The sequence below is a fragment of the Schistocerca serialis genome, chromosome 3 (genome assembly GCF_023864345.2).
Source record: "Schistocerca serialis cubense isolate TAMUIC-IGC-003099 chromosome 3, iqSchSeri2.2, whole genome shotgun sequence".
NCBI classification, from domain to species: Eukaryota; Metazoa; Arthropoda; class Insecta; order Orthoptera; family Acrididae; genus Schistocerca; species Schistocerca serialis.
The window spans coordinates 747,585,964-747,604,895 of record NC_064640.1 but is presented as its reverse complement, the minus strand read 5'-3'; the positions used below and the strand labels follow the sequence as shown (position 1 = coordinate 747,604,895).

General features: G+C 41.4%; 1 protein-coding gene across 1 annotated transcript in view; it reads left to right on the top strand.

The window, feature by feature from the left end:
• Window positions 1-18,932, top strand: part of LOC126471195 (uncharacterized) — a 231,030-nt gene that overhangs the window by 73,597 nt on the left and 138,501 nt on the right. Inside the window, exon 6 of the mRNA XM_050099308.1 lies at window positions 12,878-12,946. Within this exon, the coding sequence (XP_049955265.1) occupies window positions 12,878-12,946 (69 nt within the window). The remainder of the gene's footprint in view (window positions 1-12,877; window positions 12,947-18,932) is intronic.

Sequence of the window (18,932 nt, the reverse complement as noted above, 5' to 3'; positions counted from 1 at the left end):
AGACTGCAGCGCCTTTAACCGCACGGCCACTTCGGCCGGCGGCTACACTCCATACAAATGCTTTCAGAAACGACTTCCTAACGCTTAAATCAATACTCGATGTTAACAAATTTCTCTTCTTCAGAAACGCTTTCCTTGCCATTGCCAGTCTACATTTTATATCCTCTCTACTTCGACCATCATCAGTTATTTTGCTCCCCAAATAGCAAAACAGTATATAGAAGGTATTTGATGTAAATCTTGTAGTTTTCCTTTTGGGATGGCAACGTGACGCATTAAGCGACTTGAGGTCGTAATTCCTTGGTGTTGTCGTCTCGAATTTTAAACTGGTGGACGTTGATGGCCGGGAAACCCTTCTCTATCAGTGCATCTTTCAGTTCTTTCTCCGTAACTTCGGCAGGTAGACGTTTTACAACCACTTTGAGGTCGTTGTCCTCTGCGGCCTGATGTGTAAAAAAGTGGATGTCATTCGACACAAACAAATTGATGGCCCGTCGTTGATCTTCATAGGAGTCAAAGTGATATTTGATCTTCGTTGGTAGATGGCCTTAAGACTGCCGTCAATATTCGCCTTGTTGAGTTCCATGTAGTTCTTGGTGTGGTAAATAGTAACGGGCGGGACTTTGCGTAGTGAGTTCCGGCCAGAGCCATCTGTCCCCTCTTTAGCTGCTTCTAGATTGACGGCAGTCGTCTAGTCCATACGTTCTGGAGCATCCGTAGTATCTTCTGTCGCAACAGCCGCATAACGGTTGGAAGTTTTCAGTTCTTCTGGTCGTTGTCGCTTCCGAGAGTTGTTCTGCTTAGGAGAAGCGTTGAGTCGTTTTCTTTGGCGAACTAGTGTAAAATCGCCCTCTTCGTCGGTGGGCTGCATGGTCCAAACTTCTTCAGATGAGATTCCCTCCATTTCATCATCGTCTTCTGGTGGAGAAAATTGTTCGAAGTCGCCGTCTTGTTCTTCAGGCTGTGAAGTAGGAACTGTACCAGTACGGTTGTCGTATACCTCCTGACTTTGAAGAATGATGTGTTGTATTTCACGTCTTAGTTTCCGTTGTTGCCGATCTTCCTGTGTTATCTGATGCCTCTCTTCATAGGGGTTTGACGTATGTTGCCCTCCGCTCTGCGTTCGCATAGCGCTCGTCGTGGCCCTGTCCTCATTATCTTGCCTTTCAGAATCTGTTGTCGTTGCAGGGGTCGTTGCGGCAGGCCCCACCGACCGGCCAACGGCCGGTCCCGGCGCGACCGAGTCGGCTGGCTCGGACGCGCGCTCTCCGTTGTCCGCACTCATCGGCATCGCGCGCTCAACTGGCAATAGGGTCGTCATTCTGTTTCACTTAGTTTTTTTCAGTTGTGAGTGAGCTGACGCCTGTGGAGCACAAAGTTTTCTGCGTCCTTGAGTTCGCGAAAAGTGAGTCGCAAATTGTAGTGCAGCGGGCATTTCGTACCAAATTCGGTATTCGACCACCAACTCTCAAAAGCATTAGCGTTTCGTTTAAGCAGTTTAAACAGACTGGGAGTGTGTACAAAGGAAAAAGCACAGGCCGATTGCGTGTGTCAGAGGGTGATGTCCGACAGATTCAAGAAAGTTTTGTGCGCAGTCCCAGTAAGTCTACCAATAGAAGCCAGTCGAGAAGTTGGAATATGCCAACCAACTGTATGGAAAGTTCTGAGACGGCGTTTGCTGTACAAGCCCTACCGATTACAACTGGTGCAAGCTATCAACCCGAATGACAAAGAGAAGCGTCTCGCATTTTGTGGTTATGTGCTAGCAAAGACGGAGGATGACACATTTCTACAGAGTGTAATTTTTAGCGATGCAGTGACGTTCCTCCTTAGTGGAAAACTCAACAGACACAATGTTCGCATATGGGGTTTGGAAAATCCACTTTCACCATTGCAACACGAAGGAGACTCACCAAAGATCTACGTCTTCTGTGCCGTATCCCATACAAAGGTTTGTGGACCATTTCTCTTTGCGGAAAGAACTGTAACAGCAGTCACGTACGTGGACATGTTGGAACAACGGTTGTTCCCTCACGTTATGGAAGATTCCCAGGACTTCATTTTCCAACAGGATGGAGCTCTGCCCCATTAGCACCGTGGTGGATGAGGCTTTTTGAATGACTCCCCTCCTCAGCACTCACAGGGGACTTGAGCGCCTCTACCAACCACTCTGAACGATCTGCGGAACCGGATCATTGCTGCCGTGCACTCAGTAACAGCAGATACACTTTCATTTGTGCAGGACGAGTTTGGCTACCACGTCGATGTTTGTCGTGCAGCCAACGGTGGCTAAATTGAATATTTATAACATTTATCGTATTTCTAATTATTAAATAATTATTAAAAACTAATTACAAATTATTAAAAATTGTTAAATTTATTAAATTGATGTCAAACATTATTTAAAAACTTTGTAACTTCCTCTTTTAGTTAGTATAAAGCTTGTTCATTTAAGATTTGTACTTGAATAAATATGAAAATTTGAAAATAGGTCCATCATTTACAGTAATCCTATATTTTCGGCTGCCTTAACTATCTGAATAATTTCTTTTATCTCATCATGCATTTCCTCAATCTCCTCCTCATCTGTGGAATTAGTTGGCATCTCATCGGAAATTGTATTACTGTGTTGGGTGTGGGCTTCGTGTCTATCTTGGCTACAGTAATACATATACTATGCAGTTCATAGTAGCTTATCCGCATTCCTATTTTTTTACTCATTATTAAACCCACTCCTGCATTACCCGTATTTGATTTTGTATTTATAACCCTGTATTCACCTGACAAGAGGTCCTCTTCCTCCTGTCACTGAACTTCACTAATTCGCCGCTACTGAGCAGGCCCGGGGTAGGGCGGCAACTTCAGAGGACGCCAAATTCATATTCTTGAAGGAAAAAACCTTGTTTCACAAAGCGCCTAGCATCCAGCTTAAGTCGGTCTATCGATTAATCATATGATTTTTAAACGCATCCTTGTTGTTTTTCGAACACATTCTAAGTTGACTTCTAAACGAATCATTGGCATGCCTGTGTCGGCTGCTAGCCTCTTCCAGTTCGTACCGCTGTGGCGCTGTGACCATATCGGTTCAACCCTGAGGCCTGTTCAGATGAGACCCGGTTTCTGTTGGTAAGAGCTGATGGTAGGGTTCGAGTGTGGCACAGAGCCGGCCGGTGTGGCCGAGCGGTTCTAGGCGCTTCAGTCTGGAACCGCGCGACCACTACGGTCGCCGGTTCGAATCCTGCCTCGGGCATGGATGTGTGTGATGTCCTTAGGTTAGTTGGGTTTAAGTAGTTATAAGTTCTAGGGGACTGATGACCTCAGATTTTAAGTCCCCTAGTGCTCAGAGCCATTTGAACCATTTTTGTGGAACAGACCCACGAAGCCATGAGCCCAAGTTGTCAATAAGGCTCTATGCAAGCTGGTGGTGGCCCCATAATGATGTGGAATGGAATGGATCCTCTGGTCCAAATGAACAGATCATTGATTGCCAATGGTTATGTTCGGCTGCTTTTTCCCAAACGACTATAGAATTTTTATAGAGGACAATGCGCCGTGTCACTGAGCTGAGCCACAGTTGTTCGCAGTTGATTTGAAGTACATTCTGGACAATTTGAGCGAATGATTTGGCCACCCAGATCGCCCGACATGAATCCCATCGAAAATTTATGGGACATAATCGGGAGGTCACTTCGTTCACAAAATCCTGTACAGGCAACATTTTCGCAATTGTGGTCGGCTGTAGTGGCAGAATGGCTCAGTATTTCTGCAGGGAACTTCCGACGACTTGTTGAGTCCATGCCACATCGAGTTGCTGCGTTTCATTGGTAATAAGGAGGTCCGACACGATATTAGGAGGTATCCCGTTGCTTTTGTCACCTCAGTGTATATTTAATAATTTGCAATTTATCCATCACCTGTAACGCAGAAACTATTAATTCTAGAGACAAGTGAATCGGATCTGTTTTTGAAGGAAATTATGTGTAGTTTAATTCTATACTGGGAAACATATTCACTAGAAGCCACGGTTTTCGGATTATTCAAGAAAAACTTTAAAAAGTTACCTTTAAAGGCCCCACCCCCAACCCCAACGCTTAAAACCAAGTTGGGATTTTCAGTATGTTATTCGTGACACTCACTCCCCCACCCACCCTACAAAAGTTCGCGACTCCACGATTTTTTCCCCGAATCACACTTTTTTGGTCTTCGCTGACAGGGCTGTAGAAGTCTTAAGACAGAGATGGCGGCACCCTAACCTATCAAAATATAGAATAGGTATAGTCAGAGAAGAAACAATGAGTTGAAAGTTGCCTCCCCACCCCCTAAACATGTAAATAATTATTATAAATATAACAGAGCTACGTGTAAGTGGGATTTTAGTTTACGATGTTCGTAACAATAGTGTGTTTATCATAGAGTAAAATAACACCATGTACTCTTCCGCGTTTGCTTGAATCTAATTGGATTTCGTTTCACGTGGAGCGGAAGCCAAGCTGTGTCCAGTATGATCAAGTATGTCCTACGTTTTAAGCTTTGTTACACGCACATAGATTGAGCGACAATGCGGGACAACAGCTTTATGGACGCATTTAACTTGGACAGCACTGGGTAGCCAGCTGCTCCAACTAAACTGCAATGGCGTGAGAGTTCAGACGTTATAAGAGACGAGCAGAGGAACAGTATAGCTTCGAATGTCATTTAATTTTTAAAGGGAATGAAATAATATTCGGCGCACGCTTCTTAGATGACCAGACGGAATGCATAAAATGAACTCGTTCTCACCTAACATAACGTTTTAACTACAAACAAGAGTGATGAAAATTCCTAACTTAAATACAGGGTAAATTTTCTGAGCGGCTATGTGTGATGCAAAAGTGTACTCTAGGGAATTCACCGTATTGTTGGATACTGAAGCCACTGAAGGTATTAATTACAGTCAGTCGTCTGGTAATCTCTTAGCTCCTTCCTTATCCGAATCCGCGAAATACGTTTCAGTTCTGGAACTGTCATCTGCTACGTTGATAACGAATCGATCAACAATGTAATCCATGAAGCCACACAGGCGCCACATTTTCTCCTCTTCTTTTATGACGTTCCGATCTGTATCACGCCAGCGTTTGGCGGTGACCTGTGAGAAAGCTGCGTGAGTTAAGGCGCAGCAGCGCAGCACGCGGCAATGCTGAGTTGGCGTTCACATCTGGAAGCGGCAGACGCTAGCTGTAGCCAATGACTGACCACCACTACGGTAAGGAGGGGGGGGGGGGGAATCCACTAAAACGTCCGGTACATTTGATTAACTACGTGAACCTACATGAAAGAAAGACGAAGTTGGCTGAAGACATACCGGCTTTTTATTTTCTTTACGATGTACTCTTTCACGTATTTCATGTTTTTTTTTTATTTCAACAGAAACAGATTTGATGAGCACTGTTCGTGACTGTTTACTGTCTCATTTAGAAAACCGATCGCCGCGGAACAGAAACTTATTGTTACTTTCATAACAGCATTTAGTATTGCAAATTGCAGTACCTAAACGAAGTTTACTGTAACGATAGTACATTACCTGTGACGTGGTAGTCATTTATTTATAATTGAAAATATCTGACAGTTTATCCTCATATTTACTGTGTAAAGATCATGTATTTTAACCACTCTGTGAGTGTCAGTTATTAAAACTACCAATGAAGAAGTATCACCAAACTCAGCTCCATCTCTAAACCGCCATTAACATTATCATTACCAAGGTAGACATAAAGCTAACATCCACACCACAGTGATACAAGTTTACATGCCTACCTACACCACAGATGATGAACAGTTTGAAACAATGTACGAAAAAGGAGATTATTCAGATAGTTAAGAGAGACAAAAACTTAAAGTGTGATGACAGACTGGAATTCGATAGCAGGTATAGGAAACGAAAATAGTGGGAAAACAGAGGCTTGAGGGAAGGGAAGAAAGGGGAAGCCAACTGATAGAATTTTTGCACAGAACGTAATTTAATCATCGCCAACACTTTACTTAAGAATCAAGAAAGAAGGTTTCATACCTGGAACAGAGTTTTCGAAATCAGATTTTAAATTGTAAGACATTTCCGGTGCAGACGCAGACCGACGATAATTTATTGGTTATTAACTGCAGTTTCCGACTAAAGAGATAGTAAACAGTAGCAAATTAAGGAGATCGAATCTGAATAAGCTAGGATCCAGAGTTTTTCAGGAGTCGTGAAGGAACCATTAGGTAACGACTGACTGAAAGAGAATTCGAATGGATATCTGTGAGAGAAGAAGTTGTGAAGGCAGCAGAGGATGTAAATGGGAAAAAGGTGCAGTAGAAATCCTTAAATCTAACACGGTATATTGAATTGAGTTGACAACATGGAAAATATAAAAATGAAGCAAAGAAAGTAGGCCATAGGGAATCGAGATGTCTAAAAAATGACGCTGACAGAGTCCAAAATACCAACTGCAGTTCTGCGCTTGGAAAACATAGCTGCCGAAACTAAATAAGAAAAATAGGAAAGAAAACTTTGCTCAAAAAAGAAGCGGTTGCCAGAAGTCATTTGGCAAGCCAAAACTATGCAAAGAAGAGAAGTCTAGAAGGTGGAAGGAATATGCAGAAAGGAGAGGGGGAAGGAACTATACAAAGTAATATGAGGACAATGTTAGATTCCTGTGAAATGTCTGAACACGCAAGGTAATACTGACCCTACCACTTAAGTTAGTAGACAGACTGAAGAAAGGAAAACTTGAATTTATAGTATTTGTATATTTAGAGAAAGGTTTTGACAATCTTAAATGAAAGGCACTCTTTGAACCTCTGGAGATATCAGCGAAAAAACACAGAGACACAAGATTATCTACAACTTGTACAGAACCCAAACTGGAGTTGTAAGACTTCACTTACTTGAAAGGGAAGCAGTAATTGAGAAGGCAGAAGTAGAGAGGATATAAAATCAGACTGCCAATAGCAAGAAAAGCATTTCTGGAAAAGGAAATTTGTTGATACTGAATACAAATTTAAATACTTGGGTAGTATTTTATAAAGGTATTTGTGTGGAGTGTAGCCTTGTTCGCAAGTGAAACGTGGACGATGACCAGTTCTGTCAATGGACACTTTCAAAATGTGGTGCTAAACAAGAATGCTGAAGATCAGATATATAGATCATATAACTAAAGAAGAGGTTCTGAATTAAACTGAAGAGGAAAAGAAAATTATAGCACAACTTTTCTAAAAGAGGGGATTAGTTGACAGGACATATTCTGACGCATCAAGAAATGATCAGTTTGGTAATGGAAACTAAATTGTAGAGAGGGATAGAGAGACCAAGGCTTTACCTTTGATTAGGTAATTCAGTTGCTTATTTATAGCCACGATATTTGTTTAATATAGCCTGTAGCACATATCACTTATAATGTATTTGTGTATTTATCCCTATTACTCACTGCAAACAGCCTTATGTTAGGGAAAAATTACAACTTGGATCCAGTTTTCTTATGGCAACTGTCAACAAATGATAGAGTTGGTTATTCTGTCATTTGTGGCATTTTCAAAAGAACATGTATTCCTTCATGAACCAACAACCAGTGACTCGTTAGGTATTATCCATGACTTTCGAATGGACTGGCAGTTCTCAAACTGTGTAGAAGTCATCGTGGCAAATGTATCGTAATACAGTTCTGCATATGCTGTCACTAGTTTTTTGTACAGTGGAGGCTTTTCCGCTGACTTCAAATATCATGTGACCATTCTCAGACTATTAAAGGATGCACTAACATCGTATGAAACTATTTTTAATTACCGTTTGTGTCGGGAAAGCGGGTTAATCAGGAAGTAAATTGGGCATTTTGCAACTAAATATCGAATCGGCCATTGGTAGTAACTGTGAAACCAATTACTATGACTGATCCTTCATAAGTACTTTCAAGACTGGGAACAGTGAGACTTTTATAATATTGAAGATGATGCATAGAATATTATATTTGGTACTTTATGCCAAAGTGTATTGAAACATAGATTCGACCAGGGATGTAAAATCTTTCGGTAAAAGAAATCGACTTATCAGAGGCTATATATACCACCTGTAAAGACTATTTCCGCGATGCTGGAAAGAATAATTACAAATCTGGTGTTATTACATATAATTATAAAGTATTCTAAATGCAAATAAGTAAAATATCTTAAGGCGAAACGAAATAATTAATTACAAGTTTGTTTAAGCGGCCATCACCAGCAGCAGGCACAGAAATATTCGTATCGTAAATAACAAACGTCTTTTTCTTCCTGTGATGTACGGTATTTTATTTGTTCCAGATGCGTTTACTTTAAGGCATTTCCAGTGGAATGTTTGCGATATTTGTAGGTTATAAAACAGTTCACGTCTTTTTTTCACATGAATAAGTGATTACTTACAGTTAATCGAGTTTTTGGTTGGCATCTGCGTTTCCTCCCATCTGGTCGCAGGCTGTAAGTCACACCACTTCACTTACGTGACATAACCACAGTTTCACGTTACAAACTTTTTTCTTCACAATTTCAATGTTTTTTTCCGCTTATTGGTGTGGAGCACTATTGTTCTTGTGTCACTAGCTGCGGTTATTTTACCAAAACTGATTTAAAGTCGTAACTACCGTGTGTTCAATTTATGTCTCTTCTTCTTTGGTTTGTTTATGTACATCTTGCCAACCTAACGAAGTATATGCTGAAAAATAAAGTCTGAAAACTAAAGTCTGTTCATTTGTGTTCTCTCTCTCTCTCTCTCTCTCTCTCTCTGTGTGTGTGTGTGTAGTTAGTCAGGGCGAATTGTAGAATGTTGACTGTGAATCTAATAGCTGCCAGAGAGTGGTTGAAAGTTTTCGTGTTCAGCTGATTCGACTTTTGGTTTAAATGTTTAGTGGAGAGGTTGATGTAAAAGTGAGGACAAAGGGGTTGGATGATAACATTCTGAGAATAATCGTTTGTTGGAGTGTTATTCCACCATTTCATTTATTACTCTAAGCAGTGAGTTTACCCTACATGAACCCCTCCACGGAACATTTAAGCCAAAACTGAAATCAGCCGAACACAAAAACTTTCAACCACTCTCTGACAGCTATTGCTTTCACATTGAACTTTCTACAATTCGCACTGACTAGCTACACACATACAGCTATAAGGAAAACAGAAATGAACAGACATTAATTTTCAGCATATAATTCATTAGGTTGGCAACATGTGCATAAACAAACCAAATAGGAAGAGCCAAAAGTGAACGCACTGTAGTTACGACTTTAAATCATAGTTTTAGGCAAAATGTCTACAGCTAGTGACAGTAGAATAATAAAGCTCCACACCAATTAGCGTAATGAGTATGAAAATTCTGAAGAAAAAGTAGGAATGTGAAAATGTGCTTATGTTCTGCAAGTTATGTTTCAGTGCGACCTCCAGCATGTGGGCAGATGATAGGAAATGCAGATGTCAACCAAAAACTCGATTAACTGTAAATAATCACTTATTTACATAAAAAATAAGACCTGAACTCTTTTATAATCTACAGATATCGCATATTAAAACGAAATTGAATTATTCTAGACTCCATCGAAGATGTCTTAAGGTAACAAGTAACACACATTGCAGTAAGAAAAAAGCGTCTGTTATTTACAAAATGAAATAATCAATATTTGCAGATACTTAGCAACTTACATCTTATGACATTCCACCAAATTAGTTTCGATTGAACTTCTGTAGGGCTATGTAGGGTATTGTAAATATTAATGTGTTCCGTTTCACTGTAATTCTCATTTCAAATGCTATTAAATGCTGTTCATAAAAGTTCATAGATGCATTGTAAAAACCTGTAATTACTTTCACATCTCGATAGATAAATAGATTTTGCATACTTACTTATTATGCGGCAAAATACGTGACTCGTCCACAATTTAAAAAAAAAAAAAAAAAGAAAACACGATTCGATTTCTTGAATCGTTTATGAAATTTGATTACAAATGATTTACGACGAGCACAGTGAAGCATCGAGACCCGCGCACAGCCAACGCGCGGTCTGTCCACCGACATGTCATCCAATATCACGAGAATGGTGACAGCTATCGTTCTGCTCTCAACTTTAGAAACAATTTCGATATGCTGGCTAAATTTAATATGCAACAGTATATTACCTAAAACGAACTATACGCAATGTCTAGACAATGCGTTTTTACCTTTGCACATTTCAATAAAATGTGGTATAGTAGTTCACTTAAAATTGATACAGCAAGTAACGACGATAAATAACGAAAAGAGATTCAGCCCTTTATCGAGCGAAGATATCAGGCTGTAAGATGCAGAGGAATCGAATTTTTTCACCTAATAGTATCCTCGAAATCAGATGCTAAGTATTTCAAAGGTGCTGCAGCTCTGCACCAGCACTTCAGCGAAAGTTTGTGTAGCCAATGGTTCTGTACTTGTCACGTCAGCACGTTCTGTTGACGGCGTGGACCTGCAGCGTGGCACGCGGCAGCGGCAGCGGTTCGATATGGGCAAACCGCGACGTAGAGCCGGCTGTGCCGCGCCGCTGTCGGCAGTTCCATGGCAACCAACGCTCTGCCGCGCGGTTTTTGATGCGTCGCAGCCATAGTGGGAACTGGCCTTTTGTTCCAGTACGCCTGACAGCTAACAGTCTTGTTATTTCTCGCGACAGATTCCTTAACTTGGCTCCAGATCAGTTCTGATGGGTTCGTATCGTAATGGTACAGTGGAAAATGTAAAAATGTAGCATTTTTATAGTGTGCTCGATGCAGTGAAAATGATTGTTTTTCATGTTTCTACAACACTTATCTTCATGTTTCTACGATACTTATCACTCTGGTTTGTGTGAGAGTACATCAGTGGTATGAAACAATGTACATAATCCAGATGAAGAGTATTTGGTTTTCCATTTTTGTTCTAAAAATTAAATTGTTATGTTTTCTCAGTTTAAGCAACCTTTATATCGACAATTAGGATTTATATTTGAAATGAAAACAGGAATTTCGTGTCTGATATGTAATTAAAAACAAGAAGACGTGCATTATTCATGAAAATTATAATAAATTTTGCAATTACGAGAGACAGGTATTTCAAATGTATCGAAAACAAAAAGTATGATTAGGGTGAGACTTGATCCAGCAATCCATAAACTGCAGCAGATTATCAGTCTACTATGCTACGGATTCTGCTATACATCCAGTGTGTATTTGTATCCCACCTGTATCAAATAGAGTCCCTCGGAAAACTTAAAAGTTTTGTGCAGAACATGTCCGCAGTGTTTGGAAGTCAAGCGAAGTCATGTTACAAGTTGTCGCCATACTTTGCATACTGTTTAAAGTTACTCATATTGTTCATCAATCGAATATACACTAATTATCGTAATTTTGAATCATATTAATGTGTTTACACTTATCAATGTAATAAGGGTTGGACTGTGTACAATTTATTTAAGAGGACCTGTGATATTTTTCCTGATTTTACACTGAACTTTATTTGCATTGCATGTGATATACAAACAGTATTCAGACTACTGAAGATTCCAATGGATAGAATGTCCTAGAACAGCCTTCAGATAGCTTTGTGTTGACTTTCGGTGACTGCATAAGTGACCTCTGTTACTGCAAACGGAAGAGGAATGACTCTGACTGAAGGCTAGCACGATGCAAACAGAATGCCTGTGTAATTGTGCAGAAAAGAAGAAGGTCCTGTTGCCATCTTTAGCCCTTGCAGATATCATCAGTGTACTTAATCTTTTCAGGACATTCAAACCAGCATAGTGGCACTACATCCCAAGCGGGCAATAATCGTTACTCACAACCAAACTAATAATAATAATAAATTTATATTTCATATAACGCAAATAGACGAATTCGTATTGCTTAAAATACTTACTGTAGAGGATATCCGCAGATACAAGGCAGATATCTGCAGTAGCTATTACTACAGATATCTGCAGCAGCCTCAAAATATGGGTCTAATTTATGCAGTGATTTGTGAGCTCCTGCTTAGTTAACACGTACAGTCGGTATTTCTTTCACGACTTTACCTGCTGCCATGTCTATAAAGCGAACACGAGTGAGCACTGAGGAGCTGTAAGGCTCTACTGGACACTGTAGCCCTTGTATTTTGACATAGCATTATTTCAGTTCTGCTTAGAAATGCGAACTCAGTTGAAAAAGCCTTGCAAGAAAAATGCCATAAATGCACCAAACGCCGTTGATTTGGTTCCTTGCCATGAAGCATTACAACTAAAAGTATAACAGAATACCCAGTCTATGGCATTGATATCGATTAGACCTCTGAAATTAATAATCACTATTACTTGTGTTTTCCATAAATGTTATGTATTGCCGATGACTTCCACATTTTTTCTTGTCTTGCAGAGTAATTATTAACAACAATAGGAGCTAACACTGTGTATTCGTACCTGGAGCTTGAAAATCACCATCGCTGCTGTCATGAGTGCTATGGCGCTGGTGTTTATTGCATGTACACATATATTCTTTCTTCGCTAACGCAGGGTAATTCGTTCTGATCAGGGTCACGAGGCAACAGCAGAAGCTGATAACTGCACTTCTAACGCTTATCTTTTCGTCTGTTGTTGACAGTATACTACTAATAACCAGGTTGCCATGACATTCAGTCTAACCCTTTTGTACGAACATTGTTCTTCCTTCTTAATTTTCCTATTTGAAACTTCCACATACTGTCTGGAATTTCATGAATGTGTTATATCTCGACTCTCTTTACAGGTGACGACTTGTCCTCGATTGTATGGAATCCGTTATAATGTAAATTTAATATTAAAGGTGACACTGCCCTCTTCGTTTTTTAAGCGATAGCGCTATGTCCTTGACAACTTTCCACTTATTTGCAGGCAGAACGCGATACATCTTCACCCGAAGTCGTCGTCCTCGCAGAGCTGCCCCCAACTCGTATCTCAAGGGTGAGTTACTGCATGTTGAGTCATTTCGACTGTTTGTGTGTCTGGCAATAGAGCATTTGTACATTTAGCTGTAAGGTTTGTAGCCTATGTGACAGTTTACTAATTCGTCGATCGCTGACAGCTTCATGCAGCATTTGCTGTATGGTCTGCATTCATAACATAGCAACTGTGAACTTAGAAGAATGCACGCTTGTAGCAGCAGACGTACTGGAGCATGGTATGTACGAGCCCAGATAACAATATTAGTCATTGCCACAGCCCACGGCTGTAGGGCAGTTGCGCGTGGTAAGTCCAACGTCGTGATGTCATGATGTAACCAGATACGTACAACGTATCAAGAAAAGGTTTACCCCTTCCGCCACCCTCGCCAAAAAGTCCGTTGTCTAACAAGAAACGGCGGAGAGATGAAGGTCACCCATCCACTGTGGGTATACTAGCTCACTTTCAAGGTCATCCCCCCAACTTGATATAGGCCTGCAAGATGACTTCAAAATGGCGGGGAAAGAAGCCCCTCATCCCCCTACCACCTCCCCACTCCCTTCTCTCTCTAGTATCATAGTGTGATTTTCGTCATTCGAGTTCTGTACACTGTAGTGGAATGGTCATGATGAAATGCCTGCAGCAGAGTTAAACTACTTAAAAAATCCGATATCGTCTTAATTTATAATCCGTAAACGCATCACACACTTTGACGTTACAGTGTGTAACTAAAAAACTGCGGGAAATTCAAAGGGGTGTGTTGTCTTAAATGGCTGAATTACTATATTTTAATGACAGCGTGGCATTTTGTGTGTGCGCTGCTGTGACAAACAGATTCCCGTTACATACCAGGTCTACGTTTCATATGAAGAACATGTCCCTTCAATACTAGTGTGTTAAAAATGAATAGTGTGTTAAAAACAATGATGTCACTATACGATTGCCTTAGAGGAATCTGACACTATAAGATTATAGTAGCCTTGTAAATAATGGCGGGAAATCGGAGTAGGAGCGTTTCTACACGCAAGTTTTGTACGCACGCACAAGACATCGCTAAATAGCACTATAAACTATATCCTCGGTTGGCTGTTACCACTACCACTGGCATTGGATAAGAATGGTAGAGGCACGCGCTTCATTAAAAACAAGCAAAAACTCTCTTCCATTTTATGCTCCATAAGAGCTCGCGGCCTCTGCACTCTTTCGCAACTGATGCCGGAGTCGCGGTTCCACAACTTGAACTGCTACTGGAATACAAATGAAATGGAGAGTGGCAGCTCTCTGTCGGCCAGGAAGAATCACCAACACATCTGATATAATGCTAGAACGAGAGGTGGAGAATGGCCGCTCTTTGTCATGCCGACAAAGCGCATCTGAGACGGCCAACTGCCTCCAATCGCGATAACACAAACAGGCCGTCACTGAACGATGCGTGAAGAGGAGAATGCAGCGATTACAGTGAGTACAGTATGCGTGTGATCTTAAAGCACTCTGATATTTTTTTTATTACATGTATCTCTAATTCTCGAGGACATTTTCAACAATGATTTATTATTAACATCCGATCATCGTCCATGCTACCACCACTAGCAAAGTTCTCCTATACTATAACAATTTTTTTTAACACGACAGTACTAACAACATTCTGGGACACTGGCAGTGACGATTATACAATGAGTTGTTTCATGGTGACCACCTGACCACGGCTAACGACCGTGGTGCAATAATTAAATTTGCGTTTTGTTTACGTGTACAGTGGTAAATTCTGGTAGGTGAGTCTAATGAGGTGTCCAATGGCGGTGTATCACATGAAACTGTAGAAGACTTCTCCTCATGTTAATTCCTATAAGATATTGACAAAATTTGTTACCTACCATAGTTCAATATGACGAAAAAAAAAAGAAAAAACCGGACATATCAAAACTGTTTTACGGTCCTTCAGTAATGCCGGTTCCTTGAGTAACTTTTTACTACCTCTCATTTCCCATGCACGTGAATACGGTGGACCGTTGTGAAACACTTTCGTTACAGACAATTCGTGTGGAGCTGGACATGGTGGTTTCGAATTGGCAATTGAAAAAAACCTGATGCACATGTATCTTTGTAAGTAATGGCAAGCTTACAGCTCCAACTGCGTGGTATTATTTATCAATGATTCTGAGTGTAATTACTATCTAAAAATCCTTTTAACCTTCTGAATAACATCCTACACTGAAGATCCAAAGAAACAGGTACACCTGCCCAATATCACGCAGAAGTGACGCAACACGATATGGCATGGACTCGACTAATGTCTGAAGTTGTGCTGGAGGAAATTGACACCAAGAATCATGTAGGGCTGTCCGTGAATCCGTAAGAGTACGAGGGGGTGGAGATCTCTTCTGAACAGCACGTTGCTCAGATATGCTCAATAATGTTAATGTCTGGGGAGTTTGGAGGCCAGCGGAAGTGTTTAAACTTAGAATGGTGTTCCTGGAGACACTCAGTACCAGTTCTAGACGTGTGGGGTGTCGCATTGTCCTGCTGGATTTGCCAAGTCCGTCGGAATGCAAAATGGACATGAATGGATGCAGGTGATCAGACAGGATGCTTACGTACGTGTCACCTGTCAGAATCGTATCTAGACGTATCAGGAACTCCATATCACTCCAACTGCACAAGCCCCACACCATTGCAGCCTCCATCAGCTTGAACAGTCCCCTGCTGACATACAGGGTCCATGGATTCAGGAGGCTGTCCCCATACCCGTAACGCCCATCCGCTTGATGCAATTTGAAACGAGACTGGTCCGACCAGACAACATGTTTCCAGTCATCAACAGTCCAATGTTAGTGTTGACGGCCCTGGCGAGGCGTATAGCTTTGTGTCGTGCAGTCGTCGAGGGTACACGTGTGGGCCTTCGGCCCCCAAATTCCGTATCGATGATGTTTCGTTGAATGGTTCGCACGCTGACACTTGTTGATCGCCCATCATTGAAATCTGCAGCAATTTGCTGAAGGGTTGCACTTCTGTCACGTTGAACGATTCTCTTCAGTCGTTGTTGGTCCCGTTCTTGCAGTATCTTTATCTGGCCACAGAGATGTCGGAGACTTGATGTTTTACCGGATTCCTTATATTCACAGTATACTGCTGAAATGGTCGTACGGGAAAATCCCCACTTCAGCGCTACCACGGAGATGCTGTGTCCTATCGCTCGTGCGCCGAATATAACACCTCGTTCAAACTCACTTAAATCTTAATAACCTGCCATTGTAGCAGCTGTAACCCATCTAACAACTGCGCCAGACCCTTGTTGTCTTATATAGGCGTTGCCGACCGGCCGGCCGAAGTGGCCGTGCGGTTCTAGGCGCTGCAGTCTGGAACCGCGAGACCGCTACGGTCGCAGGTTCGAATCCTGCCTCGGGCATGGATGTGTGTGATGTCCTTAGGTTAGTTAGGTTTAACTAGTTCTAAATTCTATGGGACTAATGACCTCAGAAGTTGAGTCCCATAGCGCTCAGAACCATTTGAACCATTCGTTGCCGACCGCAGCGCCGTATTGTGCCTCTTTACATATCTCTGTATTTGAATACGCATGCCTATACTGGTTTCTTTGGCGCTTCTGTGTAAAAACGCATCTGAAAATCGGAATCATTTTCGTATGACGTGTCATGCAGGTGACGGAAAAAAACTGCGAGATAAACGAAAGATGTCGTCTATTCAAATTTCACGCTAGTCACACAAGAGTGGAGGTAGTAGCGCCGATGTGAGGTTGCAAATCAGACTTGCATTAAATACACGCTGTAACGATCGTGAGCGTTAGTTACCATCGAAATTGGAAGTTCTATGGTGAAATTAGTCAAGAATACCTTTAAGGCGACAAAGACGCCATTATCAGCGCCTCACTGAGTTTGAACGATGTCGTGTAATAGGGCTATGAGAAGGTGAATGTTCTTTCTACGATATTGCAGAAATACTTGGCAGGAATTTAGCCACTGTACATGCCTGCTGGCAGTGGTGTCCACGACAGTGTATACTCCCAGGAAAACCGGGCTCCAGGCGGCCACGTGACACTACCGATAAGGAAGACCATCGTTTTCGGCGTATGGGTCCAGCGCATCGTACTCAATCTGCAGGAGCAATTTGACAGCGCCGAGGGAGACGCCCTGTAGCGTGCATTCCATCGACCCCAAACCACCGCCATTTGCGACTTCAGTGGCTCATTGAAGGGCAGGGTGGAGGCCTGGTGTGTTTTCTGGTGAAAGCTGGTTCTGCGTCTGTGCCATTGGTGGCCCTGTGTTGGTTACAAGGAGGCCAATTGAGGGCCTGCGACCAGCCTCTCTGTGCACTAGACATACTGGACATACACCTGGAGTTATGGTTCGGGACAGCGATTTCGAATGACAGCAGGGGCACACTCGTGGTCATCCCACGCACCCCGACTGCAAATTTCTGCGTCAGTCTGGTGATTCGACCTGTTGTGCTACCATTCATGAACAGCATTACAGGGGGTGTTTTCCAACACGATAACGTTCGCCCACATCCCACTGTTGTAGACCAACATGCACTACAGAGTTCGACATGTTGGTTTGGCTTATTGGATCACCGGATCTATTTCCAGTCGAGCACATATTGAACATCATCGGACGATAACTCCAGCATCACCTACAAACCACGTTAATCCTCCCTGTAATGACCGACGAAGTGCAACAGACGAGGAACTCCATCCCTGAAACTGACATCCGGCTCGTGTACTGCACCACACATGAGCGTATGCATGCTTGCATTCAACATTTTTGCGGTTACACCGGTTATTTATGCAATTGCTTATCTAGCGCTTACATTAACATGTGATTTTGCATTGTTAATCACTTTTATATCTTACCTAGACAAATTTATTCACGATATATCATTACTTTACATTAGTTATTTTTTCTGCTGTGCAGTTATAATTTAGGTCGGTCTTAATAGGTAGTCCTAGGTATTCTATGGCTTATTGAGGACAGAGTAGTGGGACTGCAACACATTTCTGCATACACTTTTACGTATTTGTAGCGTTAGGGCAGAAAGGATGCTGACATACAGGTGATGGTAGCACCTAAAGCACGTCGAAAACATCACAAACCAATTAGTCACGTAGTGTGATTTTATAGATAGTGTCAATTTGTGTTGTAAATTAATGATTCATAACCGAGAGTTAAGTTATGATCACATGTCAAACTTATAAACATAAAGCAGTCTAATGTTTTGACCAACATTATATTCTTAACCGAGTCCTCATATAAAATGTAATAGATGGCTAGCTGCAACACCAAGAAGATAACAACTTTGCACGAACACATAAATAGAACGAATACGTGATTTTATTTATATGTGACTGGAGGGTATGCAGGGTGTGCTCGTAAGAACATACAAATAAAACTATATATTGTTGAATGTTGTTTATAGCATTTTTTTTAGGTGTTGAAAGGTGATATAGGGTATTACGTAAAATTCGAGCAGCGTGCCTTAAGTGGAAAATGCCGTAGTTCACATACATCTTCGTCAAGAGGGAATGCAACATGGTTTTTTCAATTATATGTTGAAATCAATGAATTTTTACGTTGACATAGGTTTTCCAGCAGTTCATATGTAATAGCGAATTACAGAGGACGACGACCTGACGCAGGTAAATGTAATGTGTTGCATATTAAAAGGTGAAGAGGCCCACTAATGTCCTGTTACACTATTGGTGGTAAGTCATGGGATATTTGCTGCTGGAACTTTGCTACTTGTGTTGGACATATGCACAGAGCACTCACCTCCTGTGACACTCCCACACCTCAATATACGTGATTTTGTCAATAATAATGTCAAAATGAGTTCTGTGTATTGCCTTTTCCTTGCATTTTGTTTTATGGAATCATTCCACTTTAGATTTTCAGATGGTTACTGCAAGTGTTTTACAATTCCAAATACATATGACTCACTGCTCACAGATATTGGGAAAGAATTATACAGTATTCAGAACATAAATGAAGGGTATCTG